General features: G+C 45.3%; 4 protein-coding genes across 6 annotated transcripts in view; 2 read left to right on the top strand and 2 right to left on the bottom strand.

Moving 5' to 3' along the window:
• LOC108126775 (neuroguidin) overlaps window positions 1-25955 on the bottom strand; it is a 29771-nt gene that overhangs the window by 2704 nt on the left and 1112 nt on the right. The window contains exons 2-3 of the mRNA XM_017243457.3: window positions 265-917; window positions 14-201 (exon numbers count right to left, since the gene is read on the bottom strand). Of these exons, the coding sequence (XP_017098946.2) occupies window positions 14-201; window positions 265-917 (841 nt within the window). The remainder of the gene's footprint in view (window positions 1-13; window positions 202-264; window positions 918-25955) is intronic.
• On the top strand, window positions 7110-19830 carry LOC108126771 (ABC transporter G family member 20). Of its 3 annotated transcripts, none has more exons than XM_043212644.2 (10): window positions 7110-7375; window positions 16915-17032; window positions 17091-17513; window positions 17571-17664; window positions 17726-18072; window positions 18133-18542; window positions 18608-18794; window positions 18871-19136; window positions 19200-19286; window positions 19346-19830. In XM_043212644.2, the coding sequence occupies exons 2-10, from the start codon at window positions 16929-16931 to the stop codon at window positions 19555-19557; spliced, it is 2130 nt and encodes a 709-aa protein (XP_043068579.1). In that variant the 5' UTR covers window positions 7110-7375; window positions 16915-16928; the 3' UTR covers window positions 19558-19830. The 3 variants fall into 3 exon arrangements, with proteins under 3 accessions (XP_043068579.1, XP_017098943.2, XP_017098941.2); XM_017243454.3 differs by lacking the exon at window positions 7110-7375 and adding an exon at window positions 13678-13732; XM_017243452.3 differs by lacking the exon at window positions 7110-7375 and adding an exon at window positions 13761-13963.
• Window positions 7845-9540, bottom strand: LOC108126772 (phospholipase B1, membrane-associated). Its single transcript, XM_017243455.3, has one exon. It carries the CDS (start codon window positions 9351-9353, stop codon window positions 8016-8018), a length of 1338 nt encoding a protein of 445 aa, XP_017098944.2. The 5' UTR covers window positions 9354-9540; the 3' UTR covers window positions 7845-8015.
• Window positions 23602-25652, top strand: LOC108126774 (nuclear envelope integral membrane protein 2). Its single transcript, XM_017243456.3, has one exon. The coding sequence runs from the start codon at window positions 23659-23661 to the stop codon at window positions 24940-24942; it is 1284 nt and encodes a 427-aa protein (XP_017098945.2). The 5' UTR covers window positions 23602-23658; the 3' UTR covers window positions 24943-25652.

Here is a 25955-nt window from a genome sequence, read left to right as displayed (position 1 = left end):
CTATTCAACTTACCCAAGGTGGTGAGCTTGCGCTGACGATGCTTTTCCGCTTTGGTCACCGGCAGGCGCATCAAGTAGGTCTCCTCGTACTCCTGCTTCTCCTTCTGGGCTTGGGACAGCATCTGCTGGGCCCGGGATCCAGACGACACTTCAGTGGGCGCGTCTAGGTACTCCTCCTTGAGGTCTTGCAACATGGAGGAACTGTTGAGTGGAAGGGATGTTTTAGTTTGAGGGTCAAGTTAAGGAAAGATGCTTATAACTCACGTGATGGCCCGCTTCTTGGCCCGTTCCATGGCCTTTTTTTCTTTGTCGGCGTCGCGCTCATCGCCATCGTAGTAGACTGGCTTGATGCGCGGTGGTACATAGACTCCGGACTTGCCCGCCGTCGCAGCCTTGCGAGGCTTTTTCGCGGCGCCGGCCTCGTCCTCCTCATCCTCGTCACTGTCCTCCTCGGAATCGTCGTCTCCCTCCTCCTCATCGGCACCGGCACTGATCATCATGCCCTCCGGGTTGGGCTTGTAGAGAGTGGGGTCTGTGTTGCTCGAGACACCGGTCGTGGCCGTCTTCACGAGCTTGTCAATCTGGTAGCGCAACTTGTGGTCTATGGGCCGAATCTTCTCCAGCACGGTGCGAATCTCAATCAGACGCTCGATGGAGGGGTCGCCCTCGATGGTCTCCCCGGAGCACTTTCGCAGCACAACGTAGGTGAGGTTGATCAAGTAGTCCAGCAGCATGTGGTACTTTACTTCGAGGAAGCTGAGTCCGTACTCGGTGGTCAGCTCACCACTCTTGACGCGCTGCAGCATTCCCTCGACCAGGTCCGTCACCTGCTTGACATTGCTGTTCATCTCCCCGAGGAGCTGAATAGCCTGCGGTATGTCCTGCTGGCCCTGCACCTCGCAATCATAGTCGAGAGCCTGGAAATAAAATTGAAACCTTTATTATTCAAGAGAATATTGATAAAGTTATCTTTTTAATTAGCGAATTGATGTTCATCTCTTCCCAAAATACTGATTATCCTTTCAGAGGATGCAAACCACGGCCTCCGACCCGCACCTCCACCCTATCAGTCTGCGCCGTAAAACTCATTTGCATATTTCATTGGCAGGCATTTAATTATTTCCATGTTGCAACAATTTCGGCGACACATTCCGCCATTTTGTCATCCGACTGAAAAATGCATTTATTTTCAATTAATATTAATAAAGCTTTTTGCTGGATGCGCTGTCCCCGGCGACGATGTCTATCGCAAATATTTTCTACAACAATAGCATAGCATTGTTTAAAAATGTTTATAAAATAAATATGTATTTTTTGTCACCATACTCAATTTTTTGTCTCTAAAACCTACGGTAATATTTTTAATTAATAAACGAAATACCATAATATTTTATGCATTTTAATTAGTGTTGTGGGGGCATGGGTGGTGTGGTGGTCGGGCAAATGCTGTGGTGGAGCTGATTTTTATTGCAGTCGTCTCCGGCCTGCCAAAGCCAGCCAAATGCGAACGAATAAACATTTTTTCGACGTTTTCGGCCGCCACATGAATAAAATATAAACCGCAATTTGTAAATGTTTGCTCTCAACTCCCCCCCGGCCACATATTCCGTTTGTCCTGCCCGGCCACAATTTCAGAATTTAATGATTAATTTTATGGTGTCTGGCTCTCAACCGAACAGGACGTTTCGAGTGCATCTGCATAATTCCAGTCAGAGTTGAAATCATTACGGACGAAACTTTGCTATCCAATTTATTTTTATATAATGCCCAAATAATGCTATGCATTAATTCCATAAATAAACAGTCTGTGTGTGTTCCGGAATTGGTTTTGGTCGGCTTTGTTAATTCCTCAGATCTTTGCATATTTTTAGGCTGAATTTAAATTAAAATTGCAAAATGTGGTAGCTGCAATTGAAACTATCCAAATGTGGATTCAAAAAACACTAATGCTTTGCAAATACCCAAGGGATTATAGGTTTGTAAAACAAATAATTTTATATTTTACTGAAAAGGCATTGGATTTTATCAGTTGGGAATTTTAATTTATTTTGCTTTCAGCAATAATGTTTTGTGTGGCGAGGGCCCGTCAATATTTATTTCAATAATTGGTAAGCCAATTTTATAAAATTATATATCCACCATTCTAGCTTATGTTTTTCCAGGAGTGGGAGTAGCCGAAAACCTCACCTCATAGCATTTATAATAAAAAAAAACCACATCCCCCATTCATTTGTGTATTTCACTTTTTAGCCCTCTAATTCAACCACCCATCCAGCAAGTATACAATCCAAATACTCGAATATTCTAATCACATATGTACACAAACAAGCAGGGCTGGGCCGAGGGAAAACGACAAAAAAATACATTATTTTTTATGAAATATTGCCAATCAGAAATGAAACCGAAAATAAATCGATTGGTGCAACAAACGCACATAGCCTGCCTGCAACAACAGAGGGAAACAGAGTTTCCGTGGGTAAACAATAAAAACAACAACTATGTGGATGTCTCTGCCGGGGATCGACAGAGTCGGAAAAACACAGACTATATAGCGCTGACCCTCTCGTCCAAATTCGTCGTGCTACGCGAAAAAAGAGGGTGGCCCAGTGGTGGGCTATTCCTGGGGTTGGGAAAACTGCTGCGTCTGTGTGTGGGTCCAAATTGAAACAGAGTTGAGTCCCTATCTCCCTCTCTATCGGAGAACTCATGTCAGATTCCACCCAACCCGCCCACCCATCCACCCGCAGTCTCGTTATGGTAGCCATGTGTCGCTTTTTTGACTGCACTCTCTGGGCCTGGACCTAGCTATAGACCTGGTCCAGGGCCTGGGCCTGGTTCGTGTCGCTTTGCCGCTCCAGGACAAAAGCCTCGCGGGCCCAAAAACGCGACGAATGATTGGGTGACATTAAGTGGGTAGATGGGTAGTAGTAGGGTCCATTGGTAGTTGGGTGGTGGCTGCCGCTGCTGCACGTTGCATTTGCATGTGTGAGGCATAATTGGAACGAGCAGAGAAAACTAGCCGGGAAGAGCAGCCTCTTGCAAAGCCTCTTTTTCTACGACTCCCACCTGCCCGAACCGTCCCTGGTGTTATCTGCACCGAAACCTTTGCATATTGATGATGTTTCTGGACCGATTCCCTTTGCCATCCACTGCCCAGTTCAGTTTTTGTTGAACAAGATTCCATTTTTTACGACTTTAAAGTGCCTGTGGTTGGAATTCCAGGTCAGCAATTGATTCAAAACTAAGACACCAAGACAGTAATCGTACAAACTTTAAGATTGAAGTGTAGCTTGAAATGGAAGTACTGGGGAGTATCATGGAGTTCTGAATTAAACCACTACCATATGCCGTCTATATGACACTTTTGGGTGTGGCTTTATTTATAAAATAAGTACATAAAGCGTACAATTTATAGAATAATAATGAAATTACTCCCCGGCGGGAAAAATGCGGCAGGGGGCGTATGTGATGCTGGAAATCCACATAAATTTTCATGCCAATAAAATAAACAAGCCGGGGAATCGTTAGTAAAAATAAGCACGGATGCCAACAAACGGAGGTGAGTTAGGGGGCGGAACAGGACGACACAGGCTTTTTGCCATTCGCACAGCCATACATATACCAACATCCATACAATCCATACAATATATATGTATAAACGCCCGGCTCTGTTTCCGTTCGCGCTTCCCCATGCATGCATAAATTGCGCGAATTTTTAACGTTAGTTCCACGGGGGCGGCAGGAGCAGGAGTGGCAGGTGGGCAAGCGGGGGCAGACAGTCGACAGAAACACAGACGTTGTCACAACAAATGCTCGACGAAATTTATATAAATTTTAAATACAATTTGCTATTGCTAGTGAGCCTCCCTGTTCGCGAATGAAAACAACGGACGACCGAAATGGCAGGACTGGGCGGAAGGACCAACAGGAGTGGGGGTTAGACTGTCGATAAATGCAGATTCAGTGGATTCGGGAGGGAGGGTGGCGGTGAGGGGGAAAAACTATCGCATAATTGGAAATCGCACATTCCTTTGTCGGCAGTGCATAGACTTTTAGGATACATAGTTGAAATAACCCGGGGTCTATTGATTTTTTAGTTTCCAAATATTTTTCATAAAAATGTTTCTTAACAAGGGTGTGGCACTTCAGGATAAAGGATTTGAATGGGAATACGATTTGTTTCATTTTTAAAGACCCCATAAAAGTATGCTATATTTTCTCCTTAATGTCTGAAGTACTAAGAAAAGTCACTATAGTTCTTCACATTTCATTGATATTCTTTCCAAAAATCATGCTCTTTTCAAGGAAGAGCAGCGATCCCCGTCCCAAATAACACTTCCAACTCATCATCCCAATCTTTGTTTATGAACTCAATGGACGTACAAGACCGGAATGCGACTCCATTCACTTTCCCCCTTCAGAAAGGCGTCCAATCCATTAAAAACCAGCCACGCAGTGTCCTAAACAAGAAAAAAATTAACCGAAAACGGGACAGGATAAGAAACGGATGACAGAGCGACAACCGAGCTGGCTTATGAATGATGAGTGAATAATGAATTTTAGGCATAGCCACCAACCAGCTCGGCCACCGCAAATTGCGGGCGCGTTCAAGAATCAGGGCCCGGACCGGCAGCAGACGGCTACACAGATGCGAGTTGCAGATAAACTTTGTAAATTAAATGGACAGACTCCGGCATTGCATACATGGTTGGAGAGCATATTACCGGAAAATTGACGGCAACCCTTGGAAAAATAATTCTTACAAAAAATCAACCTAAAACAGAAAATCTCATTACAATTTCAACGCGATCAGACAAAGCTGCAGGAATCAGGAAGGTTGCGAGCCACCAAAGCCCTGATGATGAAATGGATTTTTATCCCAAAACAGGACAACCCAGCGAATGAAGAAAATATGGCAAGCGGAAGGAGGAAAAAATATTTGGAGGAAAAAAAAAGATAAGGGTTAAGGCCCTTCAGCAATAAAGAATTTTAAATGCCCTTTCAGGACTTTCTTTTAAAGATTTTAGAATGTTTGTAATGTATTTAAAAGTGAAATAAATACTCGAGTCTATTCTCTATAAATCACATCTTCTTCACTTCCTTTTAATTTATTAATTTGTTGTATAAATTTGGTTTATGACATCAGATTTTTTTATTACCATATTAAATTGAAGAAATAAAAAAAAATACCACCACGACTAGCTAACAAGGGAGCTAGAAAAAACCGGAATCACATCAGAAAATGTGCAAACCCTCGCTCCCGGTCGTCCTGTTGAATGGGGAACGAGTTGGTCCTCGGCCCGTAAAAAATGCAAATCCCAAGTCAAAGCTTAGCGCCGTATCCCGTACGTGGAAACCTGGCAACAAACGGAGGGCTCCCCCGTCCCCAACCCACTCAGAGAGAAAAAAAATAAAAATCACAAACACTCGTATATACATATGAGTAATGGAGAAAAAATTCTAGGCGGGAATGGAATTTGAAAACGTATGTCCCGGCATAATGTAATATAGAGGGGGGAAGGGGGTTGGGGCTAGCCTGGGTTAGCCTGTGTTTGGTCAGTTGTTGTGAAAGGAGTGGAAAGATATAACTCGGGGGAGGCACATTCAATAAAAATGAAAAAATAAAAGAGGGAAAAAATAAACCGCCACTCCGATTGCCCGGCACTGCCAGCAGTTTTGAATTGGAAGCCAGCCCGGGGTCCGGATTTCTGTGGGACGCAGTAGGGAAGGGTTGGGTGGGTTACATGGCTCTCCGGATCAATGACGAAAGTGCGTTGAAGTGTAGTGCAAACAATGGCAAAAAAGCATTCGCAAATAGAGGAAAAGATGTAAACTTTTATGCATATGCTGCTGGGAAACAAGGGCTTAACCAAACTGGATGTGTTTCAGGAGATATAAAGGAGTAATCCTGATATAAGCGAATCTTTTTAGTTTGTATCATACTCTTGGGCTAGTTCCAAAATGCACCTTGACATTCACGTTTGACATTAAACAGCGGGCAGGGCTCTCCTTTTAGGTGGAAAATGCCGACACAAAGGGCCCCGGATGGACAGGCGGGGACATCTCATAAAGCAACTGACAGCCGCATAGGTCCCACTCCATGGCTTAGCCCCATCCCCGCCACCTGACACCGCTAACGACCGGCGCTAAAACGTCATCCAGACAGCGACTGCGGCGGATATGGAGCAAGAGTTCCCAAACAACAAAAATGTCCAAAAAAAAAACAAGCACCAGAATAGAAAAAATCGGGCGAAAAATGGCGCACAAGTTACTTGAGCTTGAACCGTCGCCGCTTTTCAAATGCCATTCCATGGTGGCTTTTTTTCGGGCCCGGAATAAGGCGGCAATTTCCACCGATGCGGTCCCCCCTTGACTGGAAAAACGAGGGCCGGACCAAGGAAACGGCGTTTCATTGTTTGCTGCGCGGATACTGCTGCACCGGGCAGGGTCTCCCTTGCCACTGGGTATGATTTTGACGTCTGCTAAGTTGGTCCTTTGGCTCCAACGAGAAGGCTAATGGCTATCCAATGATTCCAGCGACATCCTCTGCGGGAAACTGCGTCTATTTTTGCATTCGTTTCAGGGCAGGGGAGTGCGTCTTTTAATCAGCGCTCCGCGACAATGAAAACTGACAGGTTGTGGGACAATCTGCGGGAAAGGCGCTTTGCCAGTCAAAGGTTAGTACAGGGTGGGATGGATGGTGGAATCGTGTCTGTTAATTGGAAATTCAAATCAACAACAGACAGTTAATGCAGCCATTTAAGTGCCATAACTTTGCCAAGTTAGTGTTTTGCAATGTATAGGTTAAATATTGAACTGCATTCCTAATTATAATTAGTGTCTAATAACTTAATATAAAGACCGTTTGTGTGGTTTCATCGGAATGGTATTTAAGCTGAGAAATAGAAAGGCCAGAATCACTCCATTTCAAAGCTACCCTTTCTTTAAAATATTTCAGTTTTTAAAAATGTATTATACCCTTCTCGGACAGTGCATTTTTAATATAATTTCCCAGACTCCCATCAGCCCAAAAAACCATTTTTTTCCAACAACCCTCGCCATGACAACCTTGTTTGCAATGGGCGTGTTTACAAAAATATATACACTTTTTTTACCCTTGTTGAGATTATTATAATTTTGAGCAGATATTTGCAATAGGGCCTCCTCCACTCTCTCTATATCTGAATCCCCATATCTGAATGGGCCCAGGAACGTGTGAAGAGTGCAGTACTTTTGATTTTTGGTTTTCGAGATAATTAATTCTAACTCGGCAAGTGTCCTTTTTTTAATGAAATATTAAAACCGTCCCCAGATTTTTTAAAAATGAATTGTTTATCGCCGAGGGTATAAGAGCTTCGTCGCTGTCCCAAGTAAGGTAAGCCCTTCCCGTATACTTTTTATATTTTTTCCAAATGGATATTTTTTATACGTGGCTTGGAACGAATTCTATGGGGTGTGGGTCTCCACCCATCCCCAAAGTCTACTGTCCGGTTTGCAAGTGGCTCTGGTTTTTTTTAGCTGCATGTGCGGAAAATATTTGTGATGTTTTGTTTTGAATTTTTTATAATTTGCGGAAAATGTGGCAGGGAGTGGGGGATGCCAGCAAGCGACGTTGTCACGCAAAGCGTCAAAAGGAGGAAGTAGAATGCCAGAAGGTTGTTGAGAGTAAGCGGAAAAATATGTACTTTCTCGCCGCGTAAGCAAAACGTAATTTTAATGAAATTTTATTTCTCATGTGGGGTGTGGTGTGCCTTCGAAGGATGGCACATGGAAAATACTAGACCTTTTTCGATTGAAATGTAGAAGAATTTTCATCTAAACACCACACATTTTCTGTTTATACTACAAGTTTATTTCCGATAACAACTAACTCTAGTTTATGTACAAAATAAGTTATTTTAACAAATTCCAGCTTTGATAAATAGACTTGGATCAGTGGTGTGCTTCCCCCACGATATGGCATTGCATAAACACCCAGGAACACTTAAACCTTCACCTATTCCGGCCCGACCCTCTTAGCCCGGTCTAACCACGAAGTAGGGCTGCTCTTGGCTGGGACACATCACGTGTTCGAACGGATCTGGCATGTTGACGGGTCGCGGTCTTTGCTCGACTGGCAGCAGCATGCTGTTCCACAGAAGATTAGCGATGATGGCATGGCCCCGCTGGCTAAAGTGGAAGCAGTCGTGGGAGAAAAAACGCCAGTCCGTGGAACCATCGGGCAGGATGGGCCCTTGGATGTTGGAGATCAGGGGATGGGCCACGACGGCGAAGTCATCGCGCTGGAACTCCGGCTGCCGGGCAATGTCCATTTCCAACTGCTGCATCCGGAGCACGGTCCTGCTCCGCTCCTTCAGCTGGGTGCTGTTCAGGGTCTGGTCCACCAGGCAGTGGCAGCCCACTCGGTGGACTATGTAGCACTGCAGCGGCAGCTGGCTCATGGTGCTGAGCACCTTTGGAACGTTGGGCACCACCAGCAGGTTGACCAGCAGGCGAGGGACGTGGTCGCGTAGCAGCCGGAGGGCCTGCCGCAGATCGTTGGCGTGCTGGTCCAGAAAGCTCTCGGGCTTGTCCCAGTGGCACATGTCCGAGCAGATGTCGTTGTTGCCCACGAAGATGGTCAGCAGCTTCCAGTGCCGCTTCATGTCCACGTTGGGGTCGCGGCGCATCAGGTCGATGAGCACGCGAGCCTCGAAGGGCAGGTCCCGGGACATGACCATCGGCTCGGCGATGTTCAGCCGGGAGAATTTGTGGTTGACCACCAAGCTGTTGCTCACGGAAAACCCATACAGGTTAGGGTTGAAGATCTTCAGAATGTTGGGCAGGGTGAGATAGCGGCGCCAAGTGGACAGGCCACCGCCCGAGAATGTCAGCCCCCGGAACTCGTTGATCATGTCGAGGGCATTGTTGGAGAGAATCCCATTGCCCGCCGATATAGAGTCCCCGAAGGCAGCTATAATGTCTATGTCCCCGGGTCGCAGACGCTCTATCGAAGTGGGGGGACTACTAGATCGAGTGTTGTTCAGAGGACAGGGAAAGGGCTCTGTTTTCGGCACCTGGACCTGGAGCTTTCCCTCCTTTTCGCCCCGGCTCTTCAACGCTTTGACGTTCCCGAGGGCCCACTTGAGAGTCAACTGCCTGGTGTTGAGGAACAGGTGCCGCAGATTCCGATCGATGTAGGTGTACGGCTGTATGCCGTTCTTGGCCTTCGGGTTGTATAGCTGGGGGTGCACCCCGATGTCGGCCAAGAGCCTCTCCGATCGGTTCTGTCGACGTATCCGGGTGTTGGCCGGCTCGGTTGCAGAGCACAGCAACAGCAATAAGCCCCATTGAAGGTATGTGACATTTGACATTGCGATTGATTGCTTGGGAAGTTCTTGGTTCGGGTAGGAAGACCACTAATATGGCTGATCTCGCAGCCCGTGGAGCACTATTTTGACCCAAGTCGGACTGAGGCTCGGACTCGACTTCACTTTCACACGCTCATACCCGACTGACTTCTGAACGCGTTCTCATCCGAAAGGTGTATGCGTCGCGCGTTTTTAATGCCTGCCCAAAAATTACGTATACGAACGGTGGGTCCGGCTTGGATCCACAGCTGGCGAGCTGGCGGTTCTTTCCATTAAACGCACCGGCTGGGGCGGGGACAAGGGGCGGACTAGGGACAGAGCTCAGAACTTGACTTAAAAGCGTTGACCGAGACATTAACAGTCATAAAAATGAAAAAGCGGCCTGATAGCAAAGGCAGCTCAAAAATAAACCCAAAGTGCCCAGAGTTCAAAGATGTACGCAAAAAACAACTCCATACCATATGAAGCTCGACGGCAAAGTACTCACTGCTTTGGAATTAAACAGGAACTGGCTTAGTTAATTAAATAAATAAATAAGTTTTATAACAAAAGAAGCAGCTAAAGTAAAGCGGAAGATAATGAATCAGTAGAATCATCTTTTTTATGGCTTATTACATGGAATAACCTTTTAAGATTTACGCCGAAAGTGCTTACACTTCCCGAGTAAGGGGTATGGGCGCCCTAAGCAAAATAAAATTAATATAAAAATTAATTACCTTGTGCTATCCACAACACGGTAATGCACATGTTTGTGGAAGCCAAAATCACCTTATAAATAAATTGGAGCGATAATACGAAGACAGAGGAGTAGATAAGGATTTAAGATTCTATCATGGGAGTTACAAGGAGTTAGAATTAAAAGACCAGGCTTAGATCAGCAAAGTACCTTTATAACTACCTCTCTAATAAATTTAAAATTAGGACACTTCCTCAAGCCTACGCCTCTGCCTATAATTATAGGTCGTTTGGTGTTAAGACCTTCGTCTATTCAAGCCCGATTTTGAACACGTAGAAAACAAGTAAAAATAAATCCACAAATATTTGCACATTAAGCTTAAGTGAGTTTTGTAATGTAATTGTTGCTCGAAATGCTCAAGTCCGATAATAGCTAATTGTTTGCCCAGATCTCCCAGAAAGAGACTTTAGACGAGTGTTTGACTTTGTATGCAAAAACATATCCGTTTTCTCGAACTTGATACCGGTTGTTGACCACACGACGCGCAAAAATAATTTAAATAAAATATTTAAAAGAGGTCTATAAATAAGTGACGCTGCTCTTATGAGCTGACTCACGGCGGGTCTTGATTTTTTTCGAGGCTTGTCGGCGTCTCTGAGGGCTGTGGAGCATCCAGGCATCGGGACAGGGGCCGGAACGTGACGGAATTTTACTTAACACTAGCTTCCGCTTAATCCACTCCCATTCAGGGGGGCTCTCCATTATTATTGATAAGAAAATGAGTATTACTTTTATTTTTAAATAATTAAATAAATTAAATAAATATTCCTTTGAGGTAGGAATAATTACTATTTATTGAAGAAGCCCTTCCATCTCTCTCCTCATAATTAAAATATTATTTGGTGTACTTTATCCTAATTTTTAATATTGTCTTCTATAATTATATCTTATAAATGCTTTGTTGACCTTACGCAAAAATAATGTATTTTACGTGTTATTTTCTCTGGTTTATTTTGAGGCAATCAGTGATGCTTTTTAGATTATAAAAAGTAATAGAAACTCCTATGAAGGACTTCCGCAGCTATGATTTATATTTTGAAATCCCAATGTTTAATCCCAACTTGGCTTAATACGTATTCAGTTGACCCAGTCACGATTAGCTCCAGAAATTATAAGAGCTTTCCGAACTGGCTTTAGGCAAAAGCTCAAAATAAATATTTAAATTCGTCGAAGAAAAGTTGCCGGACTGTTGGAATTAAGTTGTTTCTTGTATATGTTTTTAAAAAAGGTAACATAGTATAAGCTCTATGATGAATAATAATATAAATAAAATGAGAATAATAGTAAATATAAAAAAGGTATAATATATAAAAATTAGTAGATTAGCTTGGCTTCTAAAAGAAACTTTATTGGTCATCTATAATATAATATCACTACAGGTTTTGCTAATTAAAATCAAGTAGATGTGCCTTTATAAATATGGTACCAGATGTAGCAAGATGGGTTTGTAAATTATGGCCCTACTAGTTTATTAAAAACCATTGCATGGATAAAACCACTATGACATGTACCTATTTTTTCTAGTTTTTATTGTATCTCATTGATTCACATTAAACATTCCAGATAGTTTTTACATTTTAATTAATGTAGATTGTGATAAGAAGTAATTATCAATGCCGGCAGCCGGAACGTGGGGGAAATGTTAGCTGCACTGACAGGAGATGCTTGTAGCCAGCCATGCCTTCTAAACAAAATACGGCGCAGTTGCCATTAAAGGAAATTAAATAGACTTTGTAACACTCGTACTACTAGCTGAATAATAAAACAGAAACAGAGATATTTAAACAAATCATTGTCTGGAGGAATGGAAATAAAATGATGATGAAAAGATTACACTGGCAGGAGGGGGAATGATACAAAAAAATTTTAATCGGTGGCTAAGCGTTGCCAATTGCTTTGTCTTTTTAATAACTCGCCAGGGAGGGAGGAGGCAGGCCGGCCAAGTGATGTACAGGTGCAGTGGCGGGTAAATGGGCAGCCATTGGGCAGCAGCACGTTCATCATACCCTAAGTGGGTTAATTTGTCGGTTGGCCGACAACCTCTCTGTGCTAACAGACCACTGCACGGTGCTGGACAGTGGGATGATTATAGGTATTTTTGTAGATTTATAAAATATAAAATATTTAAAGAAAATTATATTATTTGTTTAGCTATTATATTAATTTTTAATGTCTAACTTGTAATAAAAATTATTAAATAGACTTTGTGATTTTTTTGAAGCCATCCCATGGTGACCAGGCCAAAAAGTGGGAAAGAAAGAGCTAGCTGGGGAGTGGGAGTGGAAGCGAGACCGAGAGCCAAGCGCGCTTGCGCAGTCGCAGCTTCAAGGTCGCCTATTGTAAAAGAAAGCGCCATCGCACGGCCTTGAACACGAAAAATATGTTAAAAGCCAATGGCTTAAACAGGGCAGAAGATAAACCACGCCAGAGTCAGAGTCAGAGTCAGACCCAGTGCCAGTGCTATAGCTATAGACAGATGTCATGGAATGAACCCAAAACTTGATCTTCACTTTGCTTTCTTTTGTTTTGCGAAGAAGCGATTGTTTCAAACACAAAACTATCGAAATGTGAGCAAACAAGCCTGTTTCAAGTCTCATAAAGTTTATGCTTGGGCAAGACAATGGCTAAGCTGAACGTTTTGAGCCAATTTATATACTTGTTGGGTTTTGCGAACTTGTGCAACACCGCGAAGCAAACTCCGACTGAAAACTACAGCATCTCAAAATCCAATATGTGGTAAATTGGGGTTAAATATTTTGTAAATGGGTTAATAGTATGCAGATTGTATCGAAAATTGGGCAAAAAAAGGGGTTCGAGTTTGAGGGTGAGGAAATAATTTGCAAACACGACAAGTTAGTTATCTCCTCTTGGGGCAGTGACTGTTTTTCAAAGACGCAGCTAAAACAGCTAATTGTTGATGACAACACGGCTAATTTGTATACCGACCTGTGGCCAGGGTTCTAGTCTGCGTTCAAAGATCAGCCTCGTAAAACTGAAGCTCATTACTCTGGATATATATTTTTTGTGTTCCAAAACATTAGCCAGAATATTTTCTATATTCGAGAGCTTCCTCATTCCAAAGAATGGCATCTGAACTTACAAACTTTTAATAGCAATATCTAATTCGGCTTGTGCAAATGTCATCATTATTGTTAGAATTTCTTACTTGCAACAAAGTTTTCTTCTAGAATCTAGATGATTAAAACCTATAAAGTCATACCTGAAATGAAATGCAGGGAATATTAGATTGGTTAATGATGAATAAATTAAAAACAAAACAGGTTATAACCATTATTAGGATTTAAGTGTATTAAGGGACAAAAAACACCTCGTAATTCTCAGCTAATTGTACCTTGTACTCCTCGCAGACCCCCGACATATTTAAGCTATGTTGTGTCGCATTTATAGATAAATTCCCCGCCATCTATCATAATGTTTTTTTTGCTCTTTCTTGGTAAGAAGACAACAAAAATTGCACAAATCGTTAAATGAATATTATTTCGAGCGGAGTAGCCACCAAGGGACGCCGTGACGTCGCGGTGACTGAGCTGGCGCAAGCCGGGCTTGGACGGAAAGAGCTTGCGAGTACGCGATCCGGCACTTGGCGAGCTCAGTCGAGAAACGGAGCTCGCTAGCGACACTTGGGGTAAGCGGAGACCGAGCCGACCGAGACTGTCTTGTGCGCTGAATGAATAACCCAAGAGCCGAACCAAGAGCCACACTTGAAAATCGGCAAAATACACGAAAGAGCAACAGCAACTGGTCGCCAAAGAAATTGCAACACCGAAGGCGCGCGTGCGCAACACGATAAGTTAGAAAAAGAGCGCTGTGTTGTGCCTAGGAAAGTCAAACAAAAGCCACAATAAGGCTGACTACGGTACGGTTAATGTGTGGCTGTGGCTAGGCTACAAAAAAATGCCCAAAATTTAAAATTTTACTCATTTAATTATGTTATTTAAAGTGTCAGTGCAAATACAAAGTGATAATATATACGGTATACATTCAAAATAATACTGTTGCAAGAAGCCAGTGAAATCCGATTCGTTTAAGGCCCGACTAGCCGAACATAACAACTGTGTTTAAAAACATACAAACTTCCGAAAACAAGACTGAAGCCACAGACCATGACCACGAGTGTATGTTAACTAGGGTTGTGTACAACAAACTTTTGCAATAGAATTACGAAAAGAAAAGCCATCATTTCGAGCGGTTTGTGTTTAAGAAAAGTAAAATATTTAATAAAGGAGGTAAGGCGTCTAAAAATACTATAAATACTGGCACAGTGAACTCGTAAAGAAAATAGTGTGGAAAACTAAGAGATAAATATATACCCATTTAATATTTAAAATAAAATTTTTCAAGTGAAGTTTGAGGCAATATTTGGATAATATTCAGAGATCATTACAAAAATAGAGCGACTGTAATTAACATTTCTATAAATAAACCTAATAATACCGTAAAGTAAATGATGTGTCACCTGACACACCACATTTTTTCGGTGGATGTAACATAAGAGACTATAAAAAGCGTGACTGGGACAAACCTAGACAAGAAATTAAATTCAAACACAGAAGCTTACATGTGCATGCAATAAGCAAAGCAAACCTCGCACTGGATACAGAGTCGGGCACTCCACACCGCCTCCGATCATTAACTTGAAACATTAAAAAAATTAAGTAGAAATATAACAGCAAGGTGCAAAGTTAAAAAATACTATAGGCATGGAAGGAAATATATTTATTTAAATATTAAAAAAAAGAAAGATATTAAAAGAAACTGTGAATGATTGCAGTCCAGCTGTTGGGGAGTATGTGGCTGCCTCTGCTGTTGCAGTTTAACCGAAATGATTGTTGTGGCATTATATAAGAAGTGGCCATGCCACAAAAAATAACATGAAAGAGAAAGAAGAAAACTGTAAAAGAGTCGCCAAGGCAGGTGAGAAGGAAGCAAAGTTGCCAGAGAGACAGAGACAGAGAGAACGGGAGAGAGGGAGAGCTTGGAGCTGCAACATGTTGCACGAACTAAATACCCACTAACACTTAAGATCGGATCAGATGGGGAGGGGGGGCCTTTAGACCACTAGTTTCAGTTGTTAAATAAGCCGTTAAACGGAATCAAGGTAGCAAGGTAGCACCAGGGAGTTCTCGGTGCTGAGAAAGCACTTTGGAGGTCTGTTTTTATTTTGTTTCTAAGCAGCTCACGGCCGCCACACCTCGACTGCAGAAGTTGCAAAACATTGGCAAATAAAAAAGCGATTGCATATGCGAAGGCAACAACGGCAATGGTAACGGCCACAAGAAGCCAAGCAGCCAACACCGCCAACAACATCAATACATCAATAAGCCATAAAACCACTAATTTTTGGAACCGCTCGCAATTAAGTCACAACGTCAGCAGTCCGGCGGCTAGTCCGTCCGGTAACCAGTTGGCAACCTTGATGACGCTCCACGGTGCATGTTTGTTGCTTTTCGGCTTGTTTTTGAAATTATGGAGGGTTTTCCAAAAAATTTTGCTAACAGTGGTACATCGGTACATCGTAGGGAAAATGAGACTGATGCAGGGCTCCATACTCGTATTATTTCACTTCCAACTGAGACGATTATCTCATTTATACGACACTTGTCGTACTTGTCGCATAAAGCCGAAATTGTGGTCCTTTGCGTCACTGGCTGCCAATGTTAAGCAAACAAAAATAATAATATAACCAGCCTGTCTCGAAAGGCAGTGCTCCGAGTTATGACCACCACTGTTTGTACTAACCTTACTCAATTTAATTTTTTTTCGACTTTTTCGGGGTTTACTTTCGACCAGTTTATGGGCGTGTCGTGTTCAGTTTTTGTTTTTAGTGTTTATCTGGTTGTTTCGCCGGCGCGTTAGACTATCTACTTGTTATATACTAAGGTATACTCATATATGTATGTACCGATGTGGCGGATGAATATATAGAAATGCAATGGAATGGCCTCAAAGTGGGTCAAAGACAGTTTAGCGAGGTCGCTGCCGAATACTGGGGTTTTGTAACTTGAAACTTATCGAAATATATATCCCCCTAGTGACTCAGTCAAGACTGTTCTCAAGAAAATGTTAAATATCACCCACAAACCTCACAGCTCTTTCCTAATTTAAATTTTCTTTCGTGCCTTGTCAGCCCAGTTCGCAACCCCTTTTGTTATTCAGAATGCATCTGACTGACGCTGATCTATAGGTATACAGACTCGTCTATATAACAATTGTTATTCAAGACACTTAGGCGACTCTTCCTCTATTGTTTCGAGTGCCTTGCTGGCAGGTATTTTTTTCATAAATTAGCACAAGTGTAAAGAAAGAGTACACCTTTCAGAAGAAAACGATTACAAACTACTGAAGTTAGGCTCTTTACTAGCTAGTTTATTTCAACGCGTGCCAGTACTTAATTTAATCACTGCGATTATAGCTAAAAGCTGTATAGTTTCTCACACTGCCTCCTATAATAATATCCATTAATAGGGGCAAAGCCCTCTGGCTATAGGTTGTGTCCCAACTGCCAAGTAGTTGAGTTGACTTTTAGAATTTACAAACCGCCGAGAGGGCAAAGAATTGGCTAATTAGCAAGTACTTAGAGTACACCCATACACACCATAGCAGTCTTGAAATAAATTATGGACTGGGCGGACAGTTTGGGCGCCTCGGCACGTGTATGTCATAAAGACGGGCGAATCAATAAAATACATAACCAAATCCAGCAGCAGGCTCCAATTGACGCAAATGATTTATGATGATAAAATTGATTCGTTTGGGATCTAGAAGAATTATGAAATATGTAGTTAATAGAAGTATTATATTCCGCAGACAACAACCTCAAGATGGCGGCCGTTGAAGTGAGGAATGGCTGCAAGTACTACGGCTCCAAGTCGAACCCGAAAGTGGTGCTCAACCAACTTAATATGAACGTGATGCGCGGCTCCATGTAGGTTCTAATTGAAAAGCAAAGACCAGCCGACTTATCCTTTCTATCCCCCCTCTAGTTATGGCTTGCTAGGCGCCTCTGGGTGTGGCAAGACCACTCTGCTATCCTGCATCGTGGGCCAGAGGCGTCTGAACGGCGGCGAGGTGAAAGTGCTGGGCGTGAAGCCCGGCGAACCGGGCAGTGGTGTGCCTGGCTCCCGGGTGGGCTTCATGCCCCAGGAAATCGCCCTGGTGGAGGAGATGACCGTCAAGGAGACCATCTTCTACTTCGGACGCATCTACGGCCTCACGGACGAGAAGATCCGGGAGAAGTTCAAGCTGCTCAAGGAGCTCCTGCAGCTGCCCCCGGCCAGGCAGATGATCAAGCAGTGCAGTGGAGGGCAGCAGCGACGTCTCTCCTTCGCCTGCGCCATGATCCACGATCCCGAGCTGCTCATCCTGGACGAGCCGACCGTGGGACTGGATCCCATGCTGCGTGAGAAGTGAGTATCTTGCTATTCCACTACGAGAATAGAAACTAACTATGGAATGTCTTCTAGAATCTGGAATTTTCTTGTGGAGACTACAAGGAATAGCAAACTGGCTGTGATCATAACCACACACTACATAGAAGAGGCCAAGCAGGCTAATTGCGTAAGACCTGTACTCTGAACTATATAATCCATTAATTAACATCATAATCCACTCAAATTAGATTGGTCTCATGCGAAATGGAGTGCTTCTGGCCGAGGACACTCCCACCAACATCATGATCAAGTTTGGAACCCAATCGATCGAGGATGCCTTCCTTATCCTCAGCCAGCGGCAGGGCAACGAAGACGACCTGGTGCAGATCATGGACCACAACAAGAACCAGACCTTGGCCCCGGCAGTGCTGCCTCCAGAGGTCATTGACACCGCCGAACCGAACACGCCGGAGAAGCCGCCCATTCCCTACGAGGAGGGCCCCAACGAGAACCGCAAGAAGATCTTCTTCACCACCAAGGGAAGGGTCAAGGCTCTGATGACCAAGAACTTTGTCCAGCTATTCCGACAGCCCTCGTGAGTGGCCGAATAGTGGTGGGAGACACCTGAGGTCTAATCCCCTTCCCATTCTCTTAGAGGTATTATCTTCATGCTGCTGTTTCCCCTCATCCAACTGACGTGCTTCTACCTGGCCATCGGCAAGACGCCCACGAATCTGGAGCTGGGGGTGTACTCGGGCGAGGTGGAGAGCTACGGCGAGTGCTTCGACGACAACCTGGTCACCGTGTACAGCGGCGAGGATAGCTGCCAGTTCAACAAGCTCTCCTGCAGATACATCCGCGAACTGGGCGACGACGTGGCCACCCGGAAGTACTACTCCAACGAGGCGGACGCCCTGAGGGACGCCAAGAAGGCGGTGACTGTGGGGTATCTGCACTTTGCCCAGAACTTCAGTGAGTCGATCTTCTCGGTGATGGAGGACGGCATCCATGCCAGCGACGGAGCTGTGGACCACGCCGAGCTGAGTGTTCACATCGACATGACAGGTACATTGGAAATGCAGGTGGCCGGATCTGGGAGAGCCTTTTTAAGACACTGATCTTCCTTCCAGACCAACAAGTGGCCTACTTCATGCAGCGAAAGCTCCGCGAAAAGTTCAGCGCCTTTATGAAGAGCGTGGTAAAGGACTGCAACGCCTCGGCGGCCCTCGTCGAGCTCCCAGTGCAGTTCCAGGAGCCGATATTCGGCTCCATGGACATCGAGTTCCAGCAGTACTGTGCCCCCGGAGTGGTCATGACGTAAGTGGTAGCCCCAATCCCCAAGTGGCAGTTTCTGGACCACCCTGACCTTGGTCCACTTTGGACATCGTTTCAGCATGGTCTTCTTCTTGGCCACCTTGATGACGGCGGCGGTGTTCATATCGGAGCGCATGGACGGCATCTGGGACCGGACCCTGTTGGCGGGCGTGTCGGCCACCGAGATGCTGTGGGCCCATCTCTTGACCCAACTCATTATCATGGCCCTGCAATCGTTCGAGGTTATCATGTACATCGGCCTGGTTTTCGATACCTACAACAATGGGGACACCACCACGCTGATCGGACTGCTCACTCTGACCGCCTTCTGCGGCATGCTGTTCGGTGGGTCTAATTATTATTACAAACAACTGTCGGTGGATTAACACAACACCTTTGCCCCACTAGGTCTCTTCATATCCGTGTTTTGCAAGTCACACACTGAGGCGAACTTTGTGGCCACGGGCGCCTTCTATCCCATGATCATACTCTGCGGTTTGTATCTCGTCTGGAAGCTGTGTTTGGAAGCTCTGTAGAACCATTTGTATTTTCAGGACTGTTGTGGCCCCTGGAGAGCATGCCGCAGTTCCTGCAGGATCTGGTGATGGTGCTGCCCTTCACAATACCCTCCATCTCGGCCCGCAACGTAATCGAGAAGGGCTGGGGCATCACCAACGCCAAGGTCTACAACGGCTTCCTGGTGATGTCCGGCTGGACGATCATCTTCTTCGTGCTCTGCCTCATCGGAATCAGACGGAAGTCATAGAATTGCGGGGGGGCCTTTATATAGTTGTACGAACTAGCATTTTTTTAGGTGATACTACATGCATATCGTTCTAATTTAATATTATCGGAAGCACATCACTCGCATGCTACAGACTCTCATCATCATCGGCTCATACCAGCTCATACATTCTTGGACAAATCTCGTCTGGGGGGTTACTAAAATCAGGATACGGTTAAAGGGTGTGTGTCTCTCTCACAAAAAATATTTATAAAACACCGAAGAAATATATTCTACTCATTGAAACAACAACAAGGAAGAGTCTTTAAGTAAACTTTCAAACTGTGTCAGTCCTCAAAGCAGAAGCGAACTAAAGCGAAAGTTCTTTGCCACTTCCCCTAAAAATATATAGAATAGAATACTATATATACATATAAAATTGTCTATCTTGGTGTGTGGGCCAAGGGCAAGGACATCCGACGACGACGACGACGAGGACGATGAGGATGTTGAGAAAGTGGCAAAGTTGCTGACACACTTCGTGTACCAGACAGAAAGTCTGCCCGGCTAGATGCCCGCCCCTCCTGGCCCGCACCTGGCTCCCAGCCCGGTCTTTGTCTGCCGGCAGAAATTTTTATTACAAAACTTTATCTTTGCCAAATAGGAGAACGACGACAACAATGCTCGGTCGGGTGTCCTGCCCGAATCTATCTACACATGCCGGTGTGGGTGTCTGTCTCTGTGGGTGCCTCTGGGTGGCAGCAGAGTAGTTGGAATTTAATACATAAGTATTACTTGCATAAAATGTGTGCCCGAAAGTTTGCGGAGAACTTGTTGCCGAGCCGAGAAAGTAATCCGAGTGTGGGGTAGTGGGCAGTATATTGTTGTAAACAAGCTTAGAAACTTTAAGCTCATAACTAAAGGAGAGCCAGAAAGTAGGTCGATGTGGGATTAGCTGAGTGACTAATCAAGTCATTCATGAATGGATTTCCGGGCCTGACTTGAAAGTCTTTAAGGTGAAAATGTAAGGAGTATAATAATGATATTGAGGAAGGGATAAGTATGCTACAGTTTTTCATAAATTTAGAAGAGTAGAGTAGCCTCCTACCACCTGCTTACACAGATGACACCTTTAAGATACAGCCATTAACTGGAACTCTTGAAAAGTTAAGAAGTCCTATCACTGACATATTCAGTAACCTTTCCCAAAGATATTAAAAACAGGGCAGGCAAGGGTCCAAATCAAAGACGACGTTTGCATTTCATTGACCTTTTAAATGGCACAACGATACATACGAGTGGTGGCACTCCCACACCGACACCCGTTGGATGCACTCCTCCACGTCAGTCAGGGTGCTTCTTCCCTGCGAGAAATGGAGAAAAATTTGATTTGAGAGTTTATTCAATTTGCTGCATATGTATTGGCGCGGGGCATCGGATTGGGGGGGCATGCCACATCACATAAACACACATGCACGCACCCACACACTGGCAGTTAAGTGCACGCCGTTCCACTGACGTCTGATGGACAACCAGAAATTGTGGGGATGTGCAAAGGTGGGCGGCATGGGCATGGGGTGGCAGCTGGAGAGGAGAGGGTGGCGGCTGTGGAGGTGAACTCTGCCAATATAATACAATCATCGTTGGATTCGTTTCGATGCGCATTCGATACGTTTGCTGCTTTCGAGGCTACCGAGTCCAGCTACCGCGTCCAGCCGATGCCACATGCCACATGCGTAGGTTCGATCCCGAACCAGGCACCACCCCATGCACTGGTGCACTCACACACCGTCGGGCCTGCTTTCTGCTCTCATGTGCAGGCCAGGCCTGTACATAGGCTCGGTTCTCGCCCCACTCGCTCCACTCGCCCGGGTGGCCACTTCGATCCATTCGAACAGTCCTTCTCGCTCGCTCCCTATTTACCCATCATGTACAGCGTCCTGTACTGTGTGCTCTGTGTCCTGGGCTCTGTTGTGTGTGCTGCACATACTATCGGATACTCTCTTCATGGGGATGCAGGTGGGGTTCTGGCCACACATGCGTTTGGCCTTTTGCCTGGCACACATAACAAGAGCAGCACCAGCACCAGCAGCAGCCACAGCAGCGACAGCTCCAAAGCTGATTGGGTTCGCACAGTGGATATTTTGGCTTGAAATTGCGAGTATTTTTTTTATAAAAATTGTCACTTTTCCTACTTAAATAATAAGAGTAAGTATTGGGTATCATATAAAAACATAATACATAAAACATAATTTATTAACCTTATCGGGTAATTAACATTTATTAACCATAACCCTCTCATTTAAAAATTCCAATTTTGAAAACTTTTGGGACTTGGGACTTTTTTTTTAATTTTTGAAATTTATATTGTATAAATTGGTTATATTATGATATTCTCATAGGGATAGATCTTTTAACTGCAAAGGTTATATTAACTTCGGATCCGCGAGAAGTGAGCTTTCTTTTCTGGTTTTCTTAATTTAATATTACATATTTTTAAAAATAATAATTTGAAAATTTATACCCAAAAACTCGGAAAAGATTCAAGTTAGTTTTCATATATGTATGTAGGTGTAATCATTTTATTAAACCACCATTTTTAGATGATATCTTTAGGGAGGTTCTGTGAGAAATTTAGTATCGGGTATTGATAAATTTTAAAGATATACTAGATTACCAAAAATACCTTTAAAGAACATATATAATATTATTTCCCTCTTTAAAAAATTATTAGTAATTGGTTTTTTGTTTTTTAAATTCCACAATGTATTCCCAAAAATTCCTAAAAGATAATAATTCCGTAAGCTGAAGGCCTTCGCTGCCATTGATTTACCTTTAGGGATAGTATTAATTTTAATTAATACTAACCTTTTAAATAATAATAATAATATTTCCATTTCGAACTACAGTGCACAAATGGCAGCGCAAAAATTGTTCCCCAAAACAACAATAGCAACGTAAACGGCGGTAATACATGCGTGGGGAAAAGCGAGGAAGTGCACAGCCAGGGGGGGAGTACGGAATCTGGATGGGGGCCAGAGTCGGCGTGGCGAGGCGTTGCGTCATTTTTGGGGAAGAAATCGGGAGTCGTGGTCGCCGGCGCTGGCGAAAATGGAGGCAGTTCGCAGTCACTGAGGACGGCGACGGCGACAGAAACGCAGCCTATTTCGCAGGCAGGAAAATAAAAACCAGAGGGGGGATGGGCGGAATGGGGAGACAGAACCATGGTGATGCCACAGACGCACGATATGCAATATACGACGAGGGGGGTAGGCAGAGTATCGGTCGAGTCGATGGGAGTGGGTGGTGGGCGGTGGGCTGCGTGGTGGTGGGGAGGCATTAGTTGGGAGCCAGAGCCGGAGTCCAGCACACTAGAATGCACGAGGGGGAAGGCACGACGAGGTGAATACAACTGCCATGGGGACTATGTACGAGCTGGATGTCATGTATTGCCATTGACCAGGCCAGGCCATCTGCCGTCCCACTCGGCCGGGTCCCCGAGCCTGTCTCTTTCTGGCTGTGGCTCTGGCCGGCCTGCTCTCTGCTTGTTTACCAATTTATTTTGCGCACAATACGAAAGACGGAAAATGCATGAGGCCACCGGCTGCTACCCATCGCCACCCCACAGCCCACCCACCAGGCCACCCAGCCACCATCCCACGCCCTCCCCCACATGCAGATGCATACACACATGGAGGATGGAAAAAAAAAATCATGCGTTTTAAACGAACGCATGGCAGAATCAGAAGGCAAGGAGCGGCTCCGAAACTGTGGAAATTCCAGTTCGATTTTTGGTCATAATCCGAAGGAAAAACTATCTGCGTTCTTTCTCCTTTCAGTTGAATGGTACAGCCTTTCAAGTTTGCCTTTTTCTGATGTTATCCTTTGAGTTGGACTCGTCCTTCTGCTCGGTTTCTAGCTTCTGCCTTGGACTTTCTTGGCAATTGGCAGAGGGTTTTGGGAACTGCCCCGAAGGTGGCTTCTACTTTTAATTAATGATTCCTCCACTGCCTATAGCCGCCTCGATCTGGAAGATGCTTCCAAATTAGCAAGCAATTAGAACATCTCTACAAGCATGCTCTGAAGTCTAATCTCAAACCCAAGCTATCATAACCTGTTCCATAACAACTCTACCATACTTCAATGAAGTTTCTTATATTTTTGAGCCTTCTAGTGGCCACAAACGCCTTCCTGACATGGCCCAGGGACCAAATGGTCAAATATCTGCGGGTGGACGAACCCTTCATCGAAGATGGCCAGAGGATGCACCAGAATCTGGACTACCACGAGGAAATCCAAATCTTTTGTACGCGCCCCAGCAAGTTTAGCCTTTGGAACGCCTTCCAGACGAACAGACTGCGTCTTCAGATGCCGGCTGGCGGGACGTACAGGCAATACATGAAGGATACGGTGCGGAAGATCTACGAGGCCCACCACCAGGCCACCCAGAGCTCCAAGAGAAGGCCCCTCACCAACTACGACGCGAAGCACCCCTACATTCCGCTCTACGCCCACGACCACACCTGCTACGGCATCCAAACGAAGCACCCGTACGCCCTGATCCTGGAGGAGATCACCTGCAATCCGGATCGGCTGCTCCTGTTCATCATTGGTCTGGTGCTCAAGGTGAGCGCCCCCTGCCTGGGCAGCTCGCTGACCTGCCTGTACGGCACCGCGGCGGTCCTAGGAGTCCACGTGGCAGGTATCTGCGTGATAGTCGCCTCTCTGTATGCGGATAGCGACCCAGAGATCCGGGATGACTGGTCTCTGAGGGCGAACTTCAAGTACGCGCTGGAGGGGAGCCCTGTGCTGGTGGCCCTGGCGCTGGTGGGCGGGGCGTGGTTGTTCCTGCACGGTTGCACGCGGCTCGCGTGGATCTGGAGGTACGAACGCTGCCACAAGTTGCACCAGCGACTGCTGGAGACTCTGGGCTACTGGCTTATCCTGTGTTCCTCCGATCACAGCGGATTCGGATGGACCTGTGTGTGCCTGATATGCCTCCTTCCGAAGCTCTGGTGGCTCTTGCCGCGACTGAGGGCTTGTTTCGAGCTCTTGCGCCGCCGCGCCCTGCCCCCCAACATGCGGCAGTTCCTCAGCGAGGAGCAGTACCGGGCCCAGGCCGCGTTCGAGACGCAGCGGGCCCTCGCCGGAATGCGGGAGCGTCTGCACCGGGAGTCGCCCACGCGGCAGCAGGTGTCGCAGCTCCACCAGCCGCAGAGGTTCGCCAACTTCCTCGGTGGGGGAAGTCACCTGGCGATGCTTCCTAATCGCCAGGGGGCGAGCCGCTGCGAGTGCTGCTCGATTAGGAACCTCGTGATGAACTCCTCCGTGTGGAGGGTAGTGCCATTTCGGCCGTCACGGAGACTGAGGACCATTTATAGTAATCCTGAATATCGAGAGTCTGAGCAGCAAGACTACTTCATGTAGGATTTCAAGACCTTTTTTATTTTTTATTATTTTTTTTTGGAAAAACCCCTATTGGAGCCTAAGATCTTGCACATTACTTTAATTGGCCTGATTAGAGTGCAATCCATGCCTGTATAGAGTTACACAAGCCACCATCCATGGCCTGGGCCTGCGAAGGCGTGAGGCATGGTGCGCGCTGCCCCCCTATCCTGCTCCACTTTGCCATTATCCACAGAAGAGAGTTGCAGCTGCAGCTGCAGCAACTAGCAGAACAACAACAAACTTTGGCCAAACATCAGGCTATTGAACGCAGGCCAAAACGCTATGCAAATAGCAGTGAAACGGCCTCCCTCCCAACCACCCAACCACCCAGTCACTACCCACCACCATGCAGGGGAAGGACGAAGGCCTGGACCTACTCGACCGGGAATCGGCAACTGCAAATGCAAATGGCCAAAATGCTCTTTGACGATGGACAGCACTGGACAGGAGGTATGGTGGGAGGTGGACCGGGGGCCGGGGCAAGCGCAAAACGCATTTCAAATCGAAAAGTGGAACTTCACTTATTTGGCGGGGGACGGTGACAGGTAACTAACCAGAGTTCGTCCTGCCACATAAGCCTGCTTACAGGGCACCCAGAAAGTGGTCTCGACTTGGGGGAAGCAATAGAGGGTATTACCTTTTATATTATTTTTTATTTTAAATATTATTTAGTTACTACAAGCATTTGTAAAAGATTTTAATATAGAAAAAGCATAATAGCTTTTAATACTTAATGGTAACTATAGGGTGTCGGCAGACCAACCCATCGTGGAATCGTGAGACTTCTGTGCCTGTCACCGACCATGGTGGATGGAAAATTGACTAAATGCAACGTTTTCGTGTTCATTACGCTTCGAGAGGACCGGACCCGGACTCGGACTCGGACTCATTCCCGGGCCTAGCCATATCTAATAGCCAATTTTTCCCTGTGACTTTTGAACCCCATCGGGAGTTTTTGTATATCGGCAGCGTATATTTTGGGATTTGCAGGT

The sequence above is a fragment of the Drosophila bipectinata genome, chromosome 2L (assembly GCF_030179905.1).
Source record: "Drosophila bipectinata strain 14024-0381.07 chromosome 2L, DbipHiC1v2, whole genome shotgun sequence".
NCBI lineage: Eukaryota > Metazoa > Arthropoda > Insecta > Diptera > Drosophilidae > Drosophila > Drosophila bipectinata.
This window is presented reverse-complemented; position numbering and strand designations above follow the sequence as displayed.